This window comes from Apis mellifera, linkage group LG12, assembly GCF_003254395.2.
Source record: "Apis mellifera strain DH4 linkage group LG12, Amel_HAv3.1, whole genome shotgun sequence".
NCBI lineage: Eukaryota > Metazoa > Arthropoda > Insecta > Hymenoptera > Apidae > Apis > Apis mellifera.
The window spans coordinates 6,104,063-6,127,823 of NC_037649.1; the positions used below are offsets into that span (position 1 = coordinate 6,104,063).

Here is a 23,761-nt window from a genome sequence, read left to right on the forward strand (position 1 = left end):
AAAGAAATTTTTTATCTATCAATACTTACACGAATATAGTTTCAGACTTGTATTCTCAATAATATCAAAGTTTCGTTCTTCCAAATCTTTGTTCTTAAATTAGATTCGTGTAATTAGAATCATTTTGAGTATTTCGTTACAAAATGCAGCAGCTATTACAAAATATATACAGATATAATGTATAACGAAATTTCTCGTGCTTTCCATAAACTTGTAACGTTGATTAATGACTTAAAAACAGATTATAGCGTAACTTAAATACTTTATCACAAAGAACGTTTAATTTTTCATTTTCTTTTTATTTATGATTTAATATTCGTAAACTCGATTCTATTTCAGGAAAGATTAGTAAAAAATTATAATATTTTTTTAAATATATAAACATATTCGAGATTACGCTCGATTTTTCTCCCTTCATCGATTATTTTTTCTCGAAATTCAGAATATTAATTTAATCTTATCTCATGCATCGATACTATCGATTAAATCATTTTTCACGGGATCAGTGTCTATTCCTGACTCATTCCTTAGCGAGGATGTCAATTATTGGCTATTCTAATCTTCGAGGAAACTATTGAACGAACGAGAAGAGGGAAGAAATAAAGGATCGTATAATGTAAAAGTGGAAGGGAAGTCTTCATCTTTCATTTTTTTTATTTTTCTTGAAATCTTGCCGGAAAATCGTGTATTCTATCGCGACGACGTTCCTTCCTTTTTGTCTCCCTTTGAGTCTCATTTTTCTGAAGAATGGTCTCTGAATCTTTCTGAAACTGAACTCATTGTTGCCAGGTTGAGGTCTCCGCGTAAAAGAGGTAAAATTAGAAACGTTTGAAACATTTTTGAACGTGGAAAAGAAACGATCAAAATTCGTGATAAAAATTATTCACAAACGATATATTCGATGATATATTTTATAATATGAGAACGAGAGATATTTTATTTCACATTATCGTTGATTAAACAATAATTGGATAATTAATAAATCAAAAGGGAATTTAACCACTTATTTAATCACTCGAATCATTAAAAACATATTCGTCATTTATTCCAAACAAAGGTAAACTCTTGGTAAAATCGGTAGGAGATTCCGTAGTAACGAGGGCATAGAAGGAAAGATCAACAGAAATGCGATCAATAAAAGAGTTGGAGAACACATAAAGGAATTTGAAAAGCAATTTTCGTTCTATTTTACAGCAGAATATTACATTCTTAAGTAGGACAAGGAGGAGCAAACAAAAATGCTTACGACAATGTTAACATAGACCGGTGCCCATCAATTATCAATAATACTATCACAATCCTGAATATCATAAGAAGAAAAAAAAAGATAGGAATAAAATAAAAAGAAAGAATAATTCCCTCGAGCTGTGCTTAACTCGACTAAAGGAAAAGAAGAGGGAAAGAAAGAAAAAAAAAAGAAAAACAAGAATTTTACGAGAAAAAAAGCGAACAATTATAATAGATTCGTAAAGCAAAATGGAGCCGGTAATTCGGAATAAAGGATTGTACGAGTTCCATTATCGGGAAATTTGTTCATTTTTCCCGATTAAAAAAAAAAAAAAGAAAAAGAGGGAGGCTTCTCGGAATGGCGATAAAAAGAGAAGCGGAAAGAAAAACAGGGGGCAAGGTGAGAATCAGAAGGGGTTAAAGTAGCGAGCAACGATGTTAGAACTATCCAGCAGACGTGGACGGTCTGTGTGCTCCGGCCGCGGAGGCTGCGCGGAAAAATCGATAGCCAACGCCAACCGACGGCGTCGTCGTCGACGGCGGCAGCGGCGGCGGCGGCAACGACGGTAACGGTAGCCTGTGGTGGCGGTGGTGGTAGGTAGTATTGGTGATAGTGGTGGTGGTGGTGGTGGTGGTGGTAGTGGTGGTGGTGGTTGCGAGTAGCGCGATAGAGTCCGATGGTGCAGTCAACGTTGGGACCGGTAGCCCAAAAGACACACGCGGATCTCACGCGTTCTCTTCACACCCCTCTCGTCAAGCACCCCCTTCTGACACCTCTCACATCTTCGAACGGTCGTACGGCCCTGAAAGAAACGTGGCGTGATTCGAACTACGTATTTTCTCTTTCTCTCTCTCTCTCTTTCTCTTTCTCTCTCCCTTCTTAGGACACGCTCCAAGTCCTGAGGCAAACGAACGTCAGGAGCCGTATACATCGGCCATGGTGCTCGTTTACCGGGCCGAGTGGTGGGTGTGTGATAAAAATATAATGCTGGTGACGCGCGTGACACGATACAACGCGATATGACAGTTCCTTCGGCTCTTTCGTCGTCGTACATACCCTGCTGCGTATGGATTCGCGTGTGACCAGACGATAAACGCAATGTTGTGACGCGTGACACACCGCGCACCGGTCGTCCGCGTTCGCAATGCTCAGGGACGTTGCCACTGTTCCTTCGCCTCCTCTTCTCTCGCGCACATCCGAGCATGGATGATAAATGCTCGAGCGAACGGTAAATGCCAACCCGGGACCCGAATTTATCGATTTTCGTACACACGCGTATCATTTGATCGGTATATGTGATTTATTCTACGCTACGGATAATCGGTGTGCTGCGTTTTCGTTCCGTGTAACGTTTCTCGTTGTTCACCAGGATTTTCCATTTCCACACCGTGTCACAGGTTCTCGCAGAAATATGACGCTACCGCTACGCGCCTTTTTGAGGACAATGACCCCGTGCACCTTGCTTTCTTCCTAGTGTGTCTGACGTTCGTTGCTGATTTTAACGTTTTCACCTATTTTTCACTTTTCGCTCCATTTGTTCGAACAAAGGACATTTTTTTCACAAAGGAGATTATTTTCGAATATTTCTATTATACTGGGAAACGAATAATTTTACGTATACGTTACACAAGATTTCGGGTTTAATACGATGCGTGTACGGAAAAATCGTACGTGTATCTTCCAATCGTACCGCGACATTTAACAACAAGAACTTTATGCGATACTTTCAATAATGCCACACGGTATAGTGACACTAAAGTCATTAGTAACGTTCCAACTAGACCGAATGCGGTTTTTGCGGTACTTCAATTTCAATGGGTACATGTATATAGCGTTATTTATAGTTTGCAATTTGTCGCGTTGAAACTAAATCTCTCTTTAAACATACGCAATGATGCGTGTTTATAGACGTACCGTTGAAATAACATCACAATTCTTTTTTGTTTTTTTTTCTTTCGATTGTTTGCTTTGCATAATTCCTACTACAATCTACAACGTATATAAGCAGACAGTATAAGAGATAATATTTTTATCCAATCTCTACCAAGTATTTCGTCTTTCTTTTTTTCTTTTTTTCCTTTACAACGTAAGTATCATGATCGTCTGATCGTAAAATTGATTATTTCTCTCCCGCAATTTGATTTCATCTTATGAAATCTTACGCGTATGTGTGCCACCTACGTTTCCCTATTGTGATTTCCCTCTCTCGTCGCATGAGCATATTAATCAGTGTTGTGGTTTACTACAATGCATTCCAACATGCATAACACTGAAATATTCTCCTTTATGTTCTCCCCTTCTTCCATCATTCTTTTACTCTGTGTCACTTCTCTGCCTCAAGAGCAATCCTCTACTCTTGTCGAGTCTACTCCAACGTATCCCTGTGTACAGGCTAACGTAAGAATGAAAGGTTAAAAGCATTACGAGCCGTAAGTTCTATACAATTATTATTTTTCCACTCTTAGCTAATTGTACACCGGAAAATTGTTCGAAATCTAATTTTCGTTCAATTTTCGTTGCAGTTGTTTCTTGCAAAACCACCGCTATCTGTAATTTATAAATCCAAATCATCATCACCAGATCGATTTTATCCTTATATTTTTCACTTATTCCACGTAAGTGATCTTAAACAATCGCAGCATCCTCCAAATTGTTCCCTTTGAGCGAGTTGTCGACATTCGGTATGCCGAGATACATGACACGTCACTTTGATCAGTAAATTGATTCGATGGACCCGTAGTAATTAGGATCTTAATTCACTCGGTAAATCGATCAACTTGACCAACAAGGAATTTCAAATATTTTCGTCATCTTCGTTTTACATTCCTCGACGTTTGCAACTATTTTCCAGCTAATCCAATCGTCTTCGTAATTCATCTACTTCACCTCAAGTGATTAATTTTAATAATATGATCGATACTGCGGATCTCGTTCCCTCTATAATTCTCCAACCTCCATTTTCTTTCCAAAATTATCTTCCTTGACGTGTTCTCTCTTTCTCTCTCTCTCTCTCTATCTCATATTTCCCGGATTAATCTTACCAGTAAGGTGATTATACAATTTTTCAACTATTTCATTCCTATCTCTTCAAGAATTGTCGCTCGTTCTCGAACAATATCATTCTCGAATTTATACCGTATATCTTTCTCTTTGCGCTTCGTCCCGGTGATTGGCCAGAATATTTCGAATAGTTTGCGGTTGCATCGCGGCATCGAGTTTCTGATATATCGCGATGCAAAACATATTCCATGTTTGGAGGAAAAATTCCGAGACGCTTCGATAAAATCAATTTCGTTTCGGATATGGAACAATGTTCGACGTTACCCGAACGAAATTCTGCTACATAAACTATTTTACAGTTGATGCGCATAACGTAGACGAAAATTCGGTTTCTTTTTTATTTTTTCTTGCATTTCGATTTTATTCGCTTCGGTGTTCGACTCGAAGCCGGGGAATATCAAGCTTATTTTGATCGATAAGTCTCTTTCCCGGGATATCATCCCCAGAGGGGGGTAAGTTGATCAAAGTATTCGAGTAAGCGAGATTTAATTTTTGTTCCAACTTGGCAACTTAATTCGATGTTTTTCACTTTCCTCGAGCACACGCTTCTCCGCTTCGTCATAATGCGATGGCAAACATTAAATTGATGGACAGCGTTGAAAGGGCGATAAAATTTTCTATTTTTATTTCGAGCTACCCTTTTTAATATTCCTTCGTACAATGTACACAAAAAAAGAAAAAAAAAGAGAAAAAACATCAGATACTGTCTAAGATAAGAAGCTTCATAATTCTTCCATTCTAGAGAAATCTACGTCCCTCGATATTTTTAAAAATAAAGTAAAGAAAGGATCGAGGAAAAGAGACCATCGTTCTTTTCTTCCTCGTGTTCTCGAAGTTTAACCGGAAACGATGTATTCGAACGTGAAATAATAATCGAATTGAAAAATTGTAGCTGGGAAAACGTGACAACCGGGGATGGAAAATTTTTCGTTTATTTTCCAGCAGGTCGATACCTTGTTATCGGAAAGCACTAGTCATTCTGATAAAACTGTATGGCGGATATCGAGATAAATTACGAAACAGAGCCTCCATTCCGACCTATATGATTTTCACAAGAATATATGGCGATAGTTTCCATTTTTGTTACAACGAGAAAAGACACGACCCCCGTCGTAAAAATCATCGTATCGTGAACGAAAAAGCTTGCATCGTATCCGAAATTCATTCGTGCTCGCATCTTCTATCCTCTTATAAGCGCAATCTTTCTTTATCCATCCTCCGTTAAAATCGAAGATCCCTTGTCAAAAATGTAATTACGCGGGTATCAGGTGTGTTCGTATACACGCGTTTCCTCTCACGTACATATTTTTCCTATATCTCGTGTCTCTCCGCTAATGCGCCCGTGCTCGACGTATGTACCGTGTGTGTCGGGATAGGAAAATGTATAAATCTAGTGATTTACAGCGAAGGGTTGTTGAAAAGACGCGGAAGAAAAACGCGCGTGCTCGGCGACGCGGGAAAGCCTTGGCGGAAAATTCACTTTCATTTTTCTTCTTTTTTCGTATATTCTCGTATATTCGCTCCCTTTCTTTCTTTCTCTCTTTCTTCCCCTCTTGTATATCCCGTGAAATGTTAGACTCAAACAACTAGACTAATGACCGAGCTTTGAAAATCTCGCGATATTTCTCTCCATCGTAAACTTACTTCTCTTTCTCTCTCTCTCTCTCTCTCTGCTTATATCTCGTTTTCTCCTCGAAACATTTTAAGTATATCTTATTCGGTTTAAAGGGATCCTTTTATTTCGAGAAACAAAATTGCGTACGCTTTTCTCACGAATTTATAACTTGCTTCTCTTGCTTATCTTGTTGTTTAAAAAAAATAGGTGCAGCTCTCCCCGACGAAAGCGCGCAAGCAAATCGCACGCTTGCAAAATTTGGAGGATTATCGATCGAACATATTTCTGCCAAGTTTGTTACAAAGGATAATCGATGTTACTACGGATTGGTGAAATTTAAAAAGGAATTGGAAAAACGAGAACAGAGTTAAGTCCGTGTAGCACGTTGGTTGGTGGATCCCGTGGTGGCAACGAGTGAGATTCCCCCGCAGACCGATAAAGTGCAGCTTTTTATTTTCCACTTTTTAGGACGAGCATTCAAAGTGGAAAAAGATTGTGTCGGACTAATCCGCGATTTCTGTATGGCGGTAAAAAAAAAAAAAGAGCAACAATGAAAATCCGTGGAACTATGTGTGTTCGATGAGAGATTTGGCTGAGAAATCTCCACGTTGAATCGTGTTTTTTTTTTCCTTTTTTTTTTTTTTTGGGGGGGGGGGTAACACGCATTGATTTTTATTTCTATGTTACGCTGTTGCGTGTCATCGCGCGAGTGAAATTTTGCGATCAAGAGATTTGGAGTTTGGTCGAGATCGATTGATCCGATAATTATTTGGAAATGGACCGTTGTTTCGCCGTGGAAAAGAAGGATGGAGAAGAGAAATTCGACGTTTTCGAGGAGAGGCGATCGTTCTTTCAATTTTTGTGATCATCGGCTCAACGCATCGCTCGACCATGAATACTTGGAATTTGAAGAGGTGTCGTTTCTTTGTGATGAAGTGAACAACGTTCTCGAAAATGATCGTCGATCGAGTTGCTTTGACAAGAATTCGTATATAAATATTTGTACAGAAATCGAATGAACAAACCGAGTGTTCGAAATATGCATCGTGAAAAAGAATTAAAATTCTCGATGGGATTCTTCCGTATCCGGATCTTTAATCGAAGAAGATTGTATTATATGGAAGATCGTCATGTTTGAAAGACATTATATTTACTCTTAACGAAATCGAATTTAAACAAGATTCCAAAATTTTGGGAGAAAAAACATGGACAATAACCATGGAATTGGCGAAAAGAACACGAAGGGTGTGAGGTAAGTCATAGAGGAAAGTTATTAAAATTATAAAGTTTTAGACACTAGTTTTGCAAATGAATTTTAAAACTCTCCAAAGAGGGAATAATTTCTCTTCCGGTGTACTATGACTATAAAAGTTGCAATTACAAATTGAAATCCCCTTTTTTTAAATACATCGTTTCCATCTCCAGTAGAACGACAGCATCAACTATGATCGCATCAAACAACGTTATTCGTCCAAAAATTTTTCTCTGTCCGTGAAGAGAACTGAAACGCGCGATAAATTATGAAGTTAGATAATTTTCTCGACAACAACGATAAAAAAAAGGGGGAGGGGGGAAGTTAGTTTGACTCGAGGCAAATTTTCTTTAGATAGAAAAAAAAAAAAAAAAAGAAAAGAGAAAAGAAAAAAAGAACGACGAACCGCCTTGACCTCGTTCTACTTTTTTTTATAACACGTTGCACACGTTGCACAGCTTCTTTGCTAGACGTAGGCACCTCGGAAAGACGAATACACCCCCCTCCCCCTCCTCCCCACCTTCGTTTCTTCTTCGCTCGTTCTTTGCCAAAAGCCTTGTCGACCTCTCGAGGGCGACGACCCGGTTATCTATTAACCACCGGATTTATTCCCCTTTCCATGCTTTCGTTTTACTCCAGAATGCTAAATGGAAGATTGTAAAAAATTTTACTCTTCCGCGGTATGAATGAATACGAGCTCCTTGCTTCTCTTTCATGTAAAAAGGTGCATTGCATTTCTACTTATGGATATTTCAAACTGGTAAATACGATAAAACGTCGTATTATTCGTATTAATCAGAAGAGGAGAATCCATTTCGGATAGGCGGTCTTTGATACTCGATTAGAAAAATCCAAATTTATATATATATTTCGAATATGAAAATGTTATTACGTAAAGAAAGATTATGATATAGATGAAGAAAGAAATACATTGTAAAAGAAAAAAAATAAATTAATACTTTTTGTTACAAAATGAAATAGAAATTCGTATTTGCATAATTCGGATGATCATTCTATTGTAAATGCATTTACAATGTACGATCTATAGTATATCAAAAATAACATTAATTACAACGAACAATTTTGGATAAAGCAGAGGAAGGGAAAAAGTAATCCTCATATTTATCGTTTTTACCTTTTATAATCGTTTGTCATTCCGCTCTATTTGATCCGAAATGTCGGATTTGGAACAGCCTTATTGGGAGGAATTTATCGTGTCCTGTTTTTGTTACGGTTCTGCGTTTATTTTTCACAATATATATATCCTTTGCTAAGCTGTTGGGCAACGGTTTAATAAACTTAACGATCCTGCACAATTGTAATTATAAGGACAATTTAATCGTCGATAAAACGTAAAGAAGAACAAAAGCATCGCGATAATTTTTGCTCAAAAGCTTTATTTCATCGCGTTTTATTTCCTCAAATCGTTTGCGTTTGGTAAATTTTGCATTTTTTTTTTTTATTCTATTTTCCACGATCGAATTTGCACGAAGCATCGTTTTTATAACGTAAAGTTTTACAATAAACATTGCACAGCCAAAAAACAAATATTTATCACTGTAGCTTTATTCATTCTTCATTTGATGGGCCTGTTTCAGTCCTTGTACACCCACATCCAATACTACGTAATTCATGTGGTTAAATCTGCAAATTAATTTAAGGAGAGAATTAAAGATAAATCGAAATCTGATTTTTAGATTTGTAAAATTCGAATCCAAAATTTCGTGACAAAATTATTCAAATTCAAAATGTCTTTTCTTTTTCTTCTTGTTGATATCTGAAATTCTTTTAAACCGACTTAAATTCATACTCAGCTTATGGTATATCGTTTCAGGTATTTTGAAAAACGAATCTTTAAAAATATATAAATTATTTTAGTACAGTGGACATTAAATTTTTAATATTTCATTCAATTCTATATGATACATGTTATGTGAGTTTCTATTACAAATGATCTGTAGATGGGAAAGCCATTTATACATAGCAATAAATTAGGTTTACTAATGTATCATGATAATTAAGAGGAAATGTAGGGATACTATTAAATAACCTTTAACTGGTAGATTCGCACAATGATAGTTAGTATAATCATAATTGTATCTATACCTCGAACATCTGATCCAAATAATCGAAGGATTATTCATATTTGTACATACGATTATAATACTAAGTAGTGTATGTTAATTAAAATTAATATTCAATGATGTTGAATTTTATGCAAATTCAAAGTTGGATCATTGAAAGTTAATGAAAGAAATCTGATTGATATATGAATGGTATTATCATTTTATTAATATTCATTTTGCTGAATTGCATGTTCTATTTCGATGCATCATTAAATCTGTTTAACTTGTTCTCATTTTCGATTTTTTTTCTTTTTTTTTAGCATCAGTCTTATTATTTTGATTAAAATAAACGTTATATATAATTGAAGAAGTATCCTTTAAATTATAACAAGAAGAGATACGTTTAATTCCGTTTATTATTACTTGAAACGCAAATTTCATGTAATTTTCAGTATCTTGTTTCCCATGTAATAGTAATATTTTATATATTACATCGTGCAATTTCCATGTAATGATTATTTTCTCTGAATTAAATTTATAATTAATTAAACTTATAATAGTCTTTACATTGCGCGTGTTTTAAAATAAAAAGATTTTGAGATATTTATTACATCTGATCGAAAAATTAAATAACGTTCTACGAAAGATACTTCATAAAAGATTCATACATTAAAAATTTTACAAAAAAATTTATATCAGATGTCAAAAAATTATAAGAAAGAAAGATATCTTAGATACATTTGAGAGAGAAAGAGAAACAGATTAATCAGAAAACACATTAATGATAACGAATGCAACTATGTTAGCAGTAGATAATATTACAATTTCAACGCCATCTCGTTACATGCAGTACATATTACATTAAACAAGAGAAGCTTTTACCAGTCTAATCCAAAACCATCACCGAAGAGATTATCGTCAACTACCTGCATCGCCGCGTCTGCTCGTCATAATCGTTTATTCAGGCTGTAGCTTGAACTTTGGACAAATTTATGAAACAACCTCCGAAAGGAAAGTAGAAGTACGTTTTTTATTTAAAATTATCTGGTAAAACGCGTCTACGTACGCGCATATGCATATATATATATATATAATGCCGTATATACATATTTTAGAGAAATCCTATTTGTACTTCCTATCCGTAGTTTTAGTTAATTAGCTCTGAGTGCAATGACCAGACTAGTGTCAACCGGGAGCTGCAAGGGTATTTTTGCGCCGCCAATCAGGTTAATAATGTTTCCCTCTCGACTATTGGCAAGAATCGTGTGTGCACAAACGTATCACATATGTGTACACACGTACACATGTACGGCCAATCTCATTAAAGGAGCCAATTGTTTCCAACTCATATTCAAAGTTGCATTCGTAGAGGCATACCATAGCTTTCCGTTTTCCACGTCAATTCCTTCCCACTTGCCACGAAAATGAATGGGAGGACGTCAACGACGTTGGGAAAACAAAATTATCGTCGTTCGGACGATGGTTTCCACGGCCGAATAGAAAACCATGTTTTTAAACCCCTCTTTCAATTCCATGGGTTACCATCCCTCTCGTCCTCTTTGAAAAATTCTAAAGTCATCATTATTGTGGAGCGGGCTTTCACAATGCGCAGTTACAATGTCACGGGGAAGGAAATACTTCTTTTCTGTATGTGGATGTATTTCCTGTTTCGATGTAATTAAAAAAAAAAAAAGGAAAAAAGAATCAAAGAAGAGATTAATACGGTATCTTTAAATAGTGCATCAAATTAATTATGCTTCTTTATTTTTCCACTTTTTTTCAGTGAGAAAATTGAGAAAATTCAAAATCAATTTTCTCCTTCAAAAGATTGCGCTTTTCAGAAGCGAATATCTGAAATATTTTACCATTCAACTATCGTAAATTATCTCTTTTTCGATAGCGCTTTATTGAGATTTATTGAGGGTCAAAATGCATTTCATCAAAGGAATGAAAATCGGCAATTTTGTGACGAAAATATCCATCGTTTATAATACCGCGATATTCCAATTGATTTTTCACCGTACTCTCTGATTATCTTCTCGATTCTTTTTTTAAACATATTAGAAGATTATCCTTTCGATTCAATAAATCAAATTCGATCAATGGATTTATAAATAACACACTTAACAGATAGGAATAAATCATCAAATGTTGTGACAATTAATTTATATTACTCGAACATTTTATTCTAATTTTAAACGAGATCCTAATTCAATAATCGAGATACGAATTGTAAATCAAGATACGAATAATTCTATGAATAATACTACTACGAATGTTAAACGTTAACAGTTTCGGTTACTATTCTATCATTATTCCCGTAAACGTTTGAATAGATGAATCCCACCTTTAACAAGTATTCCTTACAAGTCCAGACATAACCAATTTCAATTATACCGGGTAATCTTCATTGCCGCAACTCTCAGGTTACCGCGAACAGTGCAAACTTGCGAGACAAAGCTCGCATCATCATGGAATCGTCATACTTGCGACGCATGTTTCCGTATAGAATTATACGTGTATCGTAGAACCAGAATTGTGAAACTTCCCTTCCCTCTCAGCCTCGCTCGTTTAAAATGAATTGAATATATATTCCACGATCTTTCCTCGATTCCAGTTTTTCCTCTTCCCGAATGGAACAGTCTACGTGGAACTCGATGTTTGAAATCCATTTTAATATTAACGTTTCGTGTTGTTCCTTTTTTATTTTTTTTTTCTTTTGCACTCGTTGAAACGAACGTTCTTTCGAAACATTAAATCACATTCGCGTTTTCCTATAATTGCGTAAAATCTTGCACTCTTTGTGCTCGTAATGCATTTTAACAGACTACCGCCGTTTCTTCGCCGTCAATTTCGTAATTTCACATTTATTTCGCGCTCCCATTAAATCCTCCGACAGGTAACGAGGTCGTGCGGTGTGCTTATAATAAAAATTGCATTCGATACTTGAGCCCCGGGTTTCTCGAGTCTTACGATGTCGACGCGATGTCAATTTTCAACGAAAATTCTAACAAATCGTATAAAAATTATTGGAATTTTCATCAACTACAGGTTTCTAAAATATCGAAAAATTTATTATTTCGTGGAATTACATTCCTAAACAGACGTATGTCATCTCTCAACGCGACGTCGAAAGTTTTCTAATATCGGAGTTGTATCACTTCTAACGTGACACGGGTACTATTATTTTCGCATAAGCGTGAAATAATGGCAGGTCATTCGCGAAACAACCAAAGGTTGACTTATTTACCATATTTTGTCGAGGAAAGTTGAGATTAAAAAAAAAGGATCAATGTTTTATTATGCGTCCTTTTTTTTGCTTCAATTTACGCGTACACTTTACACTGTTGCGTACATATTAATGTTAATCTTTGAGTTTGCGAAGAACATATTACTGCTTCTGAGCTTTCCCATTTTGAACTTGTCACAAGGCTCGACGTTCATTTAATTACACGCATGACATATTAAGGCTGAAACAATTTTCTCCTTCGATTACTTGTAATAATTTCGGTACTCGTTATCCTCTCTCGCCGGTTTTACTCTTTGTGCTGAGTATAATAGCGGTACTTAATAAACAATCATACACAGCGTGAGGCAAAGTTCGCTTTTAACTGAAAACTGGAATATTAAGAGGAATTTACGTATTAATTCTCAAAAGGATTCGTGAGCGTGATTTCAAAGTTGGCTAAAGTTTTACCTTTATCTGATTATTTTTCATCAAAATTGATCATCGTCGCGACATATTCCATTATAAATATTTCATAATATAATTAATCATACAAACAAATAACAAGCAAGTTGATATATTACCATAATACGTGTAACGATACATTGTTTTGTAATCACATGTATCGTGATAATTATAATATAATAAAAAGAGGATGAGGTTTAGCAAAAATCTTTTTATGGAAATATCAAAGATTTTTAAAAAAGATCGATGACTGTTTGAAAAAGCCTTCGAAGAGGGAAGACGGAATAACAAGGAAGTTATATATAATTATGTTTTCGCGTTTAATTTCTTTTATAGAAACGTTAAACGAGCTGCCAATTCCCACTTTAACGAAGCTGAAACTCGTGACAGGATCGCGAAGGGTCGTGGAGAAAAAAATGTACGACGCGACGAGGAAAATTGATTTACGATATCTCAACAGTGGCGATGGGATCTTATATCGGATATTGCGCGACGCTATTTTCGCGGATAAAAAGCACTGTTGTTGGTCACGAACTGTAAAGAAAAACGCAAGAATCATTAGATATCGATAATCCGTCCACTTGACGATTTAATTTTCCTCGATCAAAGCATTTTTGTTTACAAATTTCATACGCATCCCCTCTTCGTTTCGTTGATTCGTAAATTTGATTATTTTTCAGGCAGATTCTTTTCTACTTTGTTTCCTATCCCGTATGAAATGCTACACTTCGTTTCGAAACTTTCGTTTCCATTTTCTTTTTAATCCAATATTATTCCGAGCATACAAATCGTTTCTCATTCAATCAAGAGTTTATGAATTTTCTACCTTTTCTTTATTTTCTGATAACAATTTTTCATTTTCCATTTTATACTTCGTTCAGAACTTTCGATTCCTTTTTTTTTTTTTTTTTCTTTTAATTCGATATTACCTCAGGTATATACAAATCGTTCCTCGTTCGATCAAAATTTTATTTTTAAATTTTCCTCTCTTTTCTTCTCTTCGTTTTCTGATAAAATCTTTTTTAATCCGTATGAAATATTATACTATAATTCATTTAAAACATTTATTTCCATTCTCTTCTTTTCTTTCCCTCCGTCATTTTGTTATTATATTACTCGAAGTAAAATCGTTCTTTCATTCAGTCAATAATTTATACAACCTTTCTCTTATTCTGTGTATAAAATCTTTACAAATTACGCACCTTCTATTCCTTTCTCTTGTTTATTTCTTCTGGTTATCCTTTCGTCCGATCTTAATTGTTTCTATTATTTTATTTTCAAGAATAATGATTCGGGTGCAAATATGGATGTATCCTGATAAGATTTTCCAAGTTAAAGCACCATCCGAGAAATGCAATGGCAGGAATGCAACGAATTGTTCGACTGTAATAGAGATGCGCGAACAGCGAAAGTTTCTGAGCAAATTTAGTAGTATTTGGTCGGCGTGCATTCGGTCGACGATATGGTAGTTCTCCTCCAGTTCTATCAACAATTCGATGATATTACAAAGTTTTGTTCTATCTCGTTTGAAGTCGTGTGGCAAGGGAGTTATTGCAAAATTTAAAAGCATCTTCTCCGCTTCGAAATACATATTGGCCGTGTTTGCGATTCAAGCGCAATAAGTCTTTCTCTTTTTTTTTTTTTTTTATGTATAATACATCTATCATTTAACGAAACGTTCTCCGAAAGTATCTCTGATATACGAAACGAAAGATAAACGTTTGTATCTGCACGATATTTAAATTAGAACGGTAATAAATCGTCCCATATTGTATCGCACAGGTGCGATACGCGATAAAATTCCATAACATAAATTTATAATATTCGAAAATTGTTGAACGTATTAAAATATGTACGAAGGCAAGTTAATAATTATCTGCAACGTATTTATAAAATTTATTAACTGATAAATTGATTCGATCAAAAACGTTTTATTCAAAAGGTAATGTAATCATGTCGATAAACTAAATGTATTAAAAAGAGATTGTATTAAAAATACAATATTACAAATATTATATTAAATCATCGTCTATATAAGAAATATCGTCTTACATATTTAATTCAATCATATATATTGTACATATTTAAAATAAAATTATAAATAACCACCAATAACATATATTGAAAAATTAAATAAACGATACATATTACTACATTCTTCTTAAATCAAGTATTATCACTTATCGTTTTGCGAAATTTTTTTAAATAACAAACTAGCATTGAGGAAATTTTTAACTTTAGAAATTTAAAGAATCATCTGAATCATAAGAAATATTATTTTTCTTCGTGAAATTGTTCCTTTAATATGACACTGCCTAAAGAATGACTAATTTACTCGATCTCTTAATGAAATAAACGAAACTTTGGGGTGAAACTTCCCTCGTTGCATAACGTTTATCTAATAGAATAATTCCACGATAGTTATTAACTAGTTTGAAACAGGGGAAGCCGGTTAGTTACTACTACCCACCTCTTAACCGTACATCTTCTTATAAGATTGCGTAAGTTTCCTTTAAAGTCTCTAAAGGTTTGGGGGGAGGGTATCAGTTTCCCGCAGGTGTCGTCGAAGACACCAAGGGAACTAAATCGACGTGTACAAAGTTCACCGATAGATATCACCGATTGAAACAACTGCATGCATACGAGCCGTCCATTTCGAACCTGTCCATCTCTATTTCAGTTGAGTAGACAGTTGGTACTTGCTTGCAAATGGCTTTCGCATCGACCGATACGTCTGGATGCCGAGCACAATTCGCTGTTCTCGTCGGTCAAACCTATCTCTGGTGAAACGTGCTAATCCATACTTGACGAGTTATACCAACCTTTCTTAAATTATTATATTCCATCGGTTTTATACGCGAATTTATCGTTCTTAAGCGATTTTAAAGGATGGATCTTTCTTTTGCGTGCAATTTTATACAAATTTTCAATAATGTAGTTATATAAGTAAAAGTGGAATGTATCGATAAGGAAATAGAAAAAATAACTTGGTAAATGGATTAGGAAGGAATCAGAATTAAAGAAGAAAAGATTAAGTAAAGTAAAGTAAAAAGGTAATGTTCAATCGATGTAAATTTAATGGATGATTGCATAAAATTACCTCGTTTAGTTGTCTATCTCGCTAAAATTTCATTTTCCACGATATTATGTAAATTAAAGAACTGAATTTGCATCGTTGAGATATAATTTATAATACAGTTCGCAAATAGGGATATTGTTAGTAGATTTTTCATTCATTGAATGACATAGATAAGAAGGGAAATTTTTTTTTTTTTTTTTTTCCTTTTAAAATCCTCGGTGATGCTTGTTCAAATATGTTGGCGGAATAAAAAGAAGGATAGAAACTAACGACGTTTCACAGTCGGACGAAATGCAACTTCATTTCCCTTAACGAGGATACCTCGATCGATTCGTGAAGGATGGACGGTTTTAGGTTATCGCTATAGTCTTTTTTTTTCTTTTTTTCCCTTTTTTTTGCGATTTTTACAAGATACGGAAGGAGGATTCGCGAACGTTCTAAACTTGGTCTTGTAAGCGGAATTCTCGACTCGAATGCTTTCAAGTACCTTTTCCAGGATAATTGAAAATCTACTCCTGTGGTTTTTCTGTGGTCGAAGTGCTTTCGCTTCTTTCTCCTCCTCCTCTTTCCCTCTACCACTCGAAAACGCGAATTATGCATGCACCCCATCCTCAACGGTGAGACTGAACGCAGGGTGGAAAGACCTGTGCCATCCCTATGTTTGATATAACATCACATGGAATCCCGCGTCGAACATTCTGCCACGATATCTCTCAGGATTGAATAAAATATCTGATAATTATTTTCCCCTGTCAAATCAATTGCGCGTGATCTCGAAATTTCAATTTCAAAATTTCTTAATTAATCACAAAGTATAATAATAAGTTTGATTAAATTCGGGGAAAAATAAATTGTTGAACTTATAATCTCCGAAGATGATGTTACACACGCGCGTCACGTTTACGATATTTATCGATCCTGTCAACGATACAAAATTTCGAATATTCCCCTCTTGAGAATTTGGACAATATATACGGCCCTCGTGATAAGGGTGGCGGTCTACCAACCGCTTATGCACGCTAAATGTATAATTTCGCAGGCCAGACAGGTTATTGTAGGCGAAGACAACGGTCGAAATAGCCAATATATACGATTGTTGGGGGAGTGCTTGATTGAAAAATGCTGGTCGATATCGACTATGAACGGTCCAATAATATGCCCGATACAAAGTTTTATGGTTTGCCGTGCATTCCATGGGGAAATCATCTGGGAAATTCCACGGCGAAATTTCAGCCAACTTTGAACCTCTATCAGCATGATCTCGCAGAGGAGGATTTGTCGAGTTACGTGATTAATTAATCTGTGAAACTGCATAAGAAGGGATTACCGGGAATCGATCATTAATATTATCTTGTTGAACATCTGTCCCAATCAACCATTTCATCCTGATATAACTGAACGACACAATGAAATTACAAGTCTTGGCAATGAATTCGAATTGTTAAATCCCCTGTGACGACACTTTAACATATAATATATACACGTAATACGCAACGAACTTTATTATATTTGAACACGATACTTTCGTTCTATCTACCATAATTACGCAAGATTGTCATTTTTCATCGTTGCGCAATTGGCAATTACGCAATTACGTAACGAGGAGAAGCATCCATTGCTATCGATACGAGGACGATCGAAGGACGGTGAAACGGTGTAAAAAAAGCATGCGCGGAAAATTATCATGGAGTGAGGCGAGCACAATGGCTCGATCCTCGAAAATCCAGGCGTAATTCAACGATGACCCGAGCTTTAAGAGCTTTCGAACGTTCCTTCACGAGCATTTTCTCCTCTTCCAAGAGTCCAGATAACCGCGCCGTGTTGACTTAACGCCCCGTTCCCATTGTATTTATCTGGCAACGAACACGAGAGCCAACTGGATAATACCGACATTGTGTGCTCACGTGGAATATTGCACACATTTATATGCAACATTGGCGCTTACGTTAACTGTGAATACGCGTGGATACTATTCCGCTCAACGCTTTGGAAAGCACCACTTCTTGTGTGCTTGCGGGGACCACGTTCTTTGCGAATCATCCACAGGGGAAATATTTAAAGCGGGCGAATTGCTCGTTAGAATAATAACCCTTAGCCCCCTTGGATGGCGAGAGATGAAAAGGAGGTGGCGATTAAAATGCTTCCTGGAGGCTTTAATCGATCGATACCCAGGCGAAAACAAACGCAGTTTAATTTTATCCCGTTCTATCGTTGTAATATTTACAAATTTTCTATTAATTCTTATTCTATCTATATGTTGGATTTTGTTATCACTTGTTTTAACATAATTATTTTAGCATAATAGTGTCTTGGTTTATTTGCAAGATATATTAAATATTATGTTAAGTGAAATGTAGAGAATATAATAAACGAGAACTTTTGCACATTGGAAAAAAAAAACGTGTGTGTAACAAACAAATTAATAATTATCGAAAGTAATAATTTTATTGAAATATTGTATATATATATATAATAGTTGTGTACAATTTTAATTTACAATAAGTATTGAATATAATTAATAAGTTCGTAAAGAGGATTTCAACGAGTTATTTATTATATAGCTTTGTAATTTTCACTAGTGTGATGATGATCGTAAAATCGTAACGCATCGAATTGTTCATAAATCAATGAAATGACAGTCATTAGCTAGATTTTCCCGTAAATAAAATTAATTTCAACTCCGTCTAACCCAACATTAATGGTATTTCACACTCGACGGTTTCATTGAATTGTGCATTTGCATACTTCATTCTAATTGCTACGTACTTTTAAAAGTTTAATTAAATGCCCGACGTGTCATGCGTCACTGCCAACATTCGATCAAAAATTTTTATAATTTTATTCCTTTGTTCCCGTACGATGAACGCTCGTAAAATAAAAATATAATTAAATCAAATTAAAGATATAAATTCGAAAATAAAATCTTTCGAAGAAATACATTATTTTTGATAAATGTTTAGAAATATTTCTCGTATACAATACTTGAACTTGTATTTATGAAAAGTCAACAGAGATCGAAACTATTGCAAATCGCTCTGCTTCACCGCCATTTCGTTCTTGGACGCGTAACCATAAATTTTGATCAGTCGACTTGAAGCATCTGTTTCGATCGGATAATTCTCGTTTTGAAAAACCGCAGTGCGTCCCGCTCGTAAATTCCGATCGCAATTTACAATTTATGGAGTGACTTTAGCCACGCGTGAACACGTTTTCGAATTACAACTGAGAAACGCGGAAAAATCTCATCGCACAATTTATTCCCATGTTCGTTTATTCGTAAAATTCTGTCACGTGCAATATTCTTCTGTTGCAGAAATTGAAAAACCTTTTTACACTGAAATTATTGAAATGTTTTATAATATTTATATGTTACATAATATTTTATCGTTAATTATTTATTTTTAGTTGAAATTATTTTCCTATTGTTTGAACTTATTGATGAGTCATAAATAATGAAAATATTCATTTTCGTAAGAAAATTTCTGAAACGCAATTAATATTCAATATAGATAATAATGTTGCTTCTATATAACTACATTTTAATTGAGCTATTATCCTCAAAATTTATTTAAAGTAGATATATATAAATAACGTTATCATCAAAAACATTTTCCTTTAATGATAACACACATATTGTGTGTAATACAAATGTATAAACTATTCCAAAAGATTGATTTATTTATCCATATAATTTTTGTTATATCTTAACTGATAAGTAACTGATATATCAATGTTGAAAATAGAAAAATACTTGAGAAAGCAGAATTCTTGGAGTTATACTTTCGAAAATGGAATTATCGGATCATTATGAATCTTTCATCGAAATTTTCAATTTGTACAAAAACATTTCTCGTTAGAAAGAAATAAATCAAACTTTTCTTTTGATTCTAAATGTAAATATAAATATAAATTGATTCAAAACGTAGTGTATTAAATACAAAATTGTTTCTCGTGAAACATTTGCTCGGATAGTAGAGGGTATATTTTACAGAATTTTTTCACGTGTGTATAAATTCTGCGTTACATTTTGTATTTTTTTTTTTTTTTTTCGTTAAATAACATCGTATGTCTTTGACAATGTTCAGTGATGAAGGAATAAACCGACTGCAACATTTATTTATAGAGGTCGTAAAAGGTTAAATATTCAATTTTTGCACACTATATATTTAAAAGTTAGATATTGATTAAACATGAAACACTTGAGACAATAAATTTTAATTTCATTGAATATTTTTTTTTTTTTTTTTTTTTTACTCTTGCGTTCTATTTCTTGTAAATAAAAATATTTATGTATTTTCGTGATTCTCTCTCGCGGAATTCCATTAGAATTAAATATTATAATGACGCGCATATTCAAGTGTAATTATCTTCGATGGATGAATAATAATTTTTTTCAACAATACACAACGCCACTTCCACATCACATTTACGCATGGACCATGTTAATTTTCATTTAAAACTTTATACGTTCTCATCAACACATAAATTGGTTACGCTTCGGAAAATTTTTATCGATGCTCCAAGTTAAAATAGAGTTCATTATTGCTAAATATCAAATATCGGACTTTATTGGCAGTTTTCCGACAACAATGTATAGATGTATTTATGAATTACGAAACGTGTAAGAAGTTTTTATTTAATTAATCGTGCACAGTATAATTAAACGTTATTTTTAGCGTTTCTTTTTTTTTTTTTTTTTCTTTTGATTGAAAGGACTCGAAATAACTTTTAACAGTGCGATAAACTAATAGACCGGTCGATAGTTTTATCGAATGGTAGAACGTTCAATGATACTTTCGAATGGAAATAGAAAAAACGTTTCATAGTTCTTTGTGTTCAATGGAAAAATCGTTTCAATTGGAAGAACAAAAAGGAACGTTTATAGAGACGATACAGTGCTGAAACAATGCCGCAAGTTTTTAACAGTGAAACAGAAAGAGAGAAAAAAAAGGGAACGACATTTTCGGTCCTATTTGCCAAGATTTCTCCCCCTCCCTCCCTCCCTCCCAGTTCTATTTCAAAGAGGACTGAAAGCAATGGCGGGCACAGTGTCAGTAGTAAATTTTTTTCCTGATCCGACACGAGCCCCGAGAGAAGAATCCACGAGCCGACAATTACCATCCTTTTGCCTTTAAACATTTAAGAATCGTTTCTATTGAAAAGCATTGCCCAACGTTTAACACGAGATCGATTATCGTTGCTTCCTTCGAAGATGCCTATTGAGATCCCCAGTCGAATTAATTCGATTATATTTCCTTGTTAGAATTTCCAGAACGAGTATCGTTAAATTTTAACGATCGAATGCACGTGTCCTATCCGCGCAAATGGTAAACTTTTTTTAGTACAAAAAATATGTAATTTGGTCATCGCGCAACTTGGTAACACGAAAGTGGAGAGGAACGATAATAACGCTAGAATCGTAAAAAAAAAAAAAGTTATCTCCTTCGAAACGAACTAATTCGTCCAAGAAGAGCGAAGAGAAATAAAATTGGCAAAAATTAAATTTGGCGACACCAAAGTTGTAAAAAAGAAAGTTACGTAAATTGGATATTGACGCGATGAGAGGGGCAGAAAAATTCTGCGCATTTGACAACGAGAGAAATTTATCATCATTTTCATAAGTATTGAAGCAGATTAATCCATCATTTTCTTGTCTTACTTTTTCCCGCGTTTTCCAACGAGTATTCGATAAATTTTGGCTAAAATGAAATCACGCGAAATATTCGGATATTTTTCTCTATCCGAACAGAATATTTAAGCGATCTTTCTTTTTTTGCGATTACAGGATGCTGGAACGACAGGATTCCACTTGCACCGGTTAAAATGAATCGCAGGGAAGACCCGCTGTTGCGGCAGCATCGCAACCGCTTGCTGCAATTAGCGGAGGTGACAAACATCAAGCCTGGCCGTGGCAGCGGGAAAAGACGAGGCCAGAGGCAATCGTACGGTTTCGGACCCAGGTCAGTTTGATAAAACATCTCAATCGTAACTTGTTGAAGTTATCAACTGTCTGCTTTCGTACAAAAACCAAAAGACAAAGCCTTTCAACAATTATTAATATTTAGAAAATAGTGGATTATTTACACAAATGAAATCGATAATTATTTATCGGATATTTCTAAAGATACCTTTAATCTTCCTTAACTTAACACTTTTCAAATTTTTGAAATCAAAGATGAACACGAGAGAAGATACGTATAATAGAGTAAACGATCTTAGAAACGGTTTCTGTGTATCGAATTTTTTCCCTCGCCTCGTTTATATATTCGTCTTCATTACAGCCTCGACTACAATAGATCCCCGAGCTCTGGCCTGCCGTCGACATTTTTATTACGATCCGCCCGTTTCTTTCTTCTTACCTTTCCTCTATCCTTTTCTTTTTTTTTCCTAAATCGTTTTTAACGTATTATGAGGAGAAGAAGAGGAAATCTCGGACAAAAATATCAGGGGACAGTAAACTATCCGTGGCTTTCAGCGGGCTTGCATAATTAACCCTTTTAAGCCGGCATTACGCGTGTCGACGTGCGCAACATTGCATTCACCGTGCATTTCACTGATCCGCCTTCTGGCCCATTCTTTGTCTCTCCCTCCCTTTTGTTCCCACCATCGTGCTTCCGCTCTTTCACCGTTCCACCGCTCACACCACCCTCTCCCCCAATGTCCCTTGACGAAATTCCTTTCACGCGAGAAGAATCTCGACACCCCTGGAGACATCCTCATGAAGAACGATGGAACTCGCGTATAAATATTAATCGTATTCCACTATTGTTGATTCTCGTCGCGGACCCGAGTCGGAGAATTTTGACTTGCAAACAATCGAGAACACCGTCAAATACGATCGTATCGAGCCGAGGGAAATCGTTATCGACTTAAAATCGTTATCGAGTTGACAGTGTATTATCCGATCGGCGATTGATCGGCATATTCTAGCAATCTATCGACAGTGGCAGGACACCGATACAACTTTCGTGATTCTCTATTCGTGAATTAGACGTTATATGCAAAGAATTTACGTTCACGTGAAAAAAATCGAAACAGAATTGACCGATTTTCGATTAGAATAAAGTATCGGTAGATGGTCACTTTATACGTGAAAAAGTGTGAATAAAATTTTATCAAAAATCCTTTTAAATCCTTTCTTTGAGAAAATTGAGCTACTATAAAGTTAAATAAGTACGTTTCTATCTAAAATATACGTAATTAATACGAATATGCCGATGGATTTTAATCTGATGAAAAGAAATCGATCTGTTCCAGCAATGGCGGTTCGAGTACCGGTAGCCGCATCACCCTTCAGGATATCGTGAGAAGCGATCCTGGATACACGCCAAACATCGAGCATTTAGTTTTCCCGGAGCGCAAAAGCAGTAATCCGAATCTGGCCAAAACAGCCGAGGAATCGCCGCCAAACAAATCCAAAGTCAATGCAACCACCTCGGGGAGATCCAGGCTCGCTGAAGTGTTCTCCAGGCATTATTCGAGAGGCTCGTCCCAAGACTCTTCTGTTACGTCCAGAAAGAATCACTTAAACGTAAGTGATATCTATAATTCTCATTCTTAATAAAATGTTTCTTTAAAGATTTCTATAAATCTATTTTTTTTTTCTTGCAATATCTAAATAATATATAACAATACAATTAATCTTTAATAGCTAACAATTTTTTCCAAGTTTTAAATTTAAAATTTGAGAACAACTTGTTGTAGAATTTTAATAATTTAATTATCGTTCATTTACAAAATCAAATTATGTATAAAATTTTTCGAATATCC

General features: G+C 35.1%; 1 protein-coding gene across 5 annotated transcripts in view; it reads left to right on the forward strand.

Moving 5' to 3' along the window:
• The window catches only part of LOC409108, a 135,995-nt gene that overhangs the window by 18,089 nt on the left and 94,145 nt on the right, over positions 1-23,761 (forward strand). For 2 of the 5 annotated variants that reach the window (XM_026444406.1, XM_026444407.1), the window contains exons 3-4: positions 21,777-21,951; positions 23,249-23,522. In XM_026444406.1, coding sequence (XP_026300191.1) covers positions 21,777-21,951; positions 23,249-23,522 — 449 coding nt within the window. Of the gene's footprint in view, positions 1-1,907; positions 3,047-3,108; positions 3,658-6,110; positions 7,156-21,776; positions 21,952-23,248; positions 23,523-23,761 lie in introns of those variants that run through there. The other 3 variants (XM_006562235.3, XM_006562236.3, XM_006562234.3) reach the window with 3 other exon arrangements.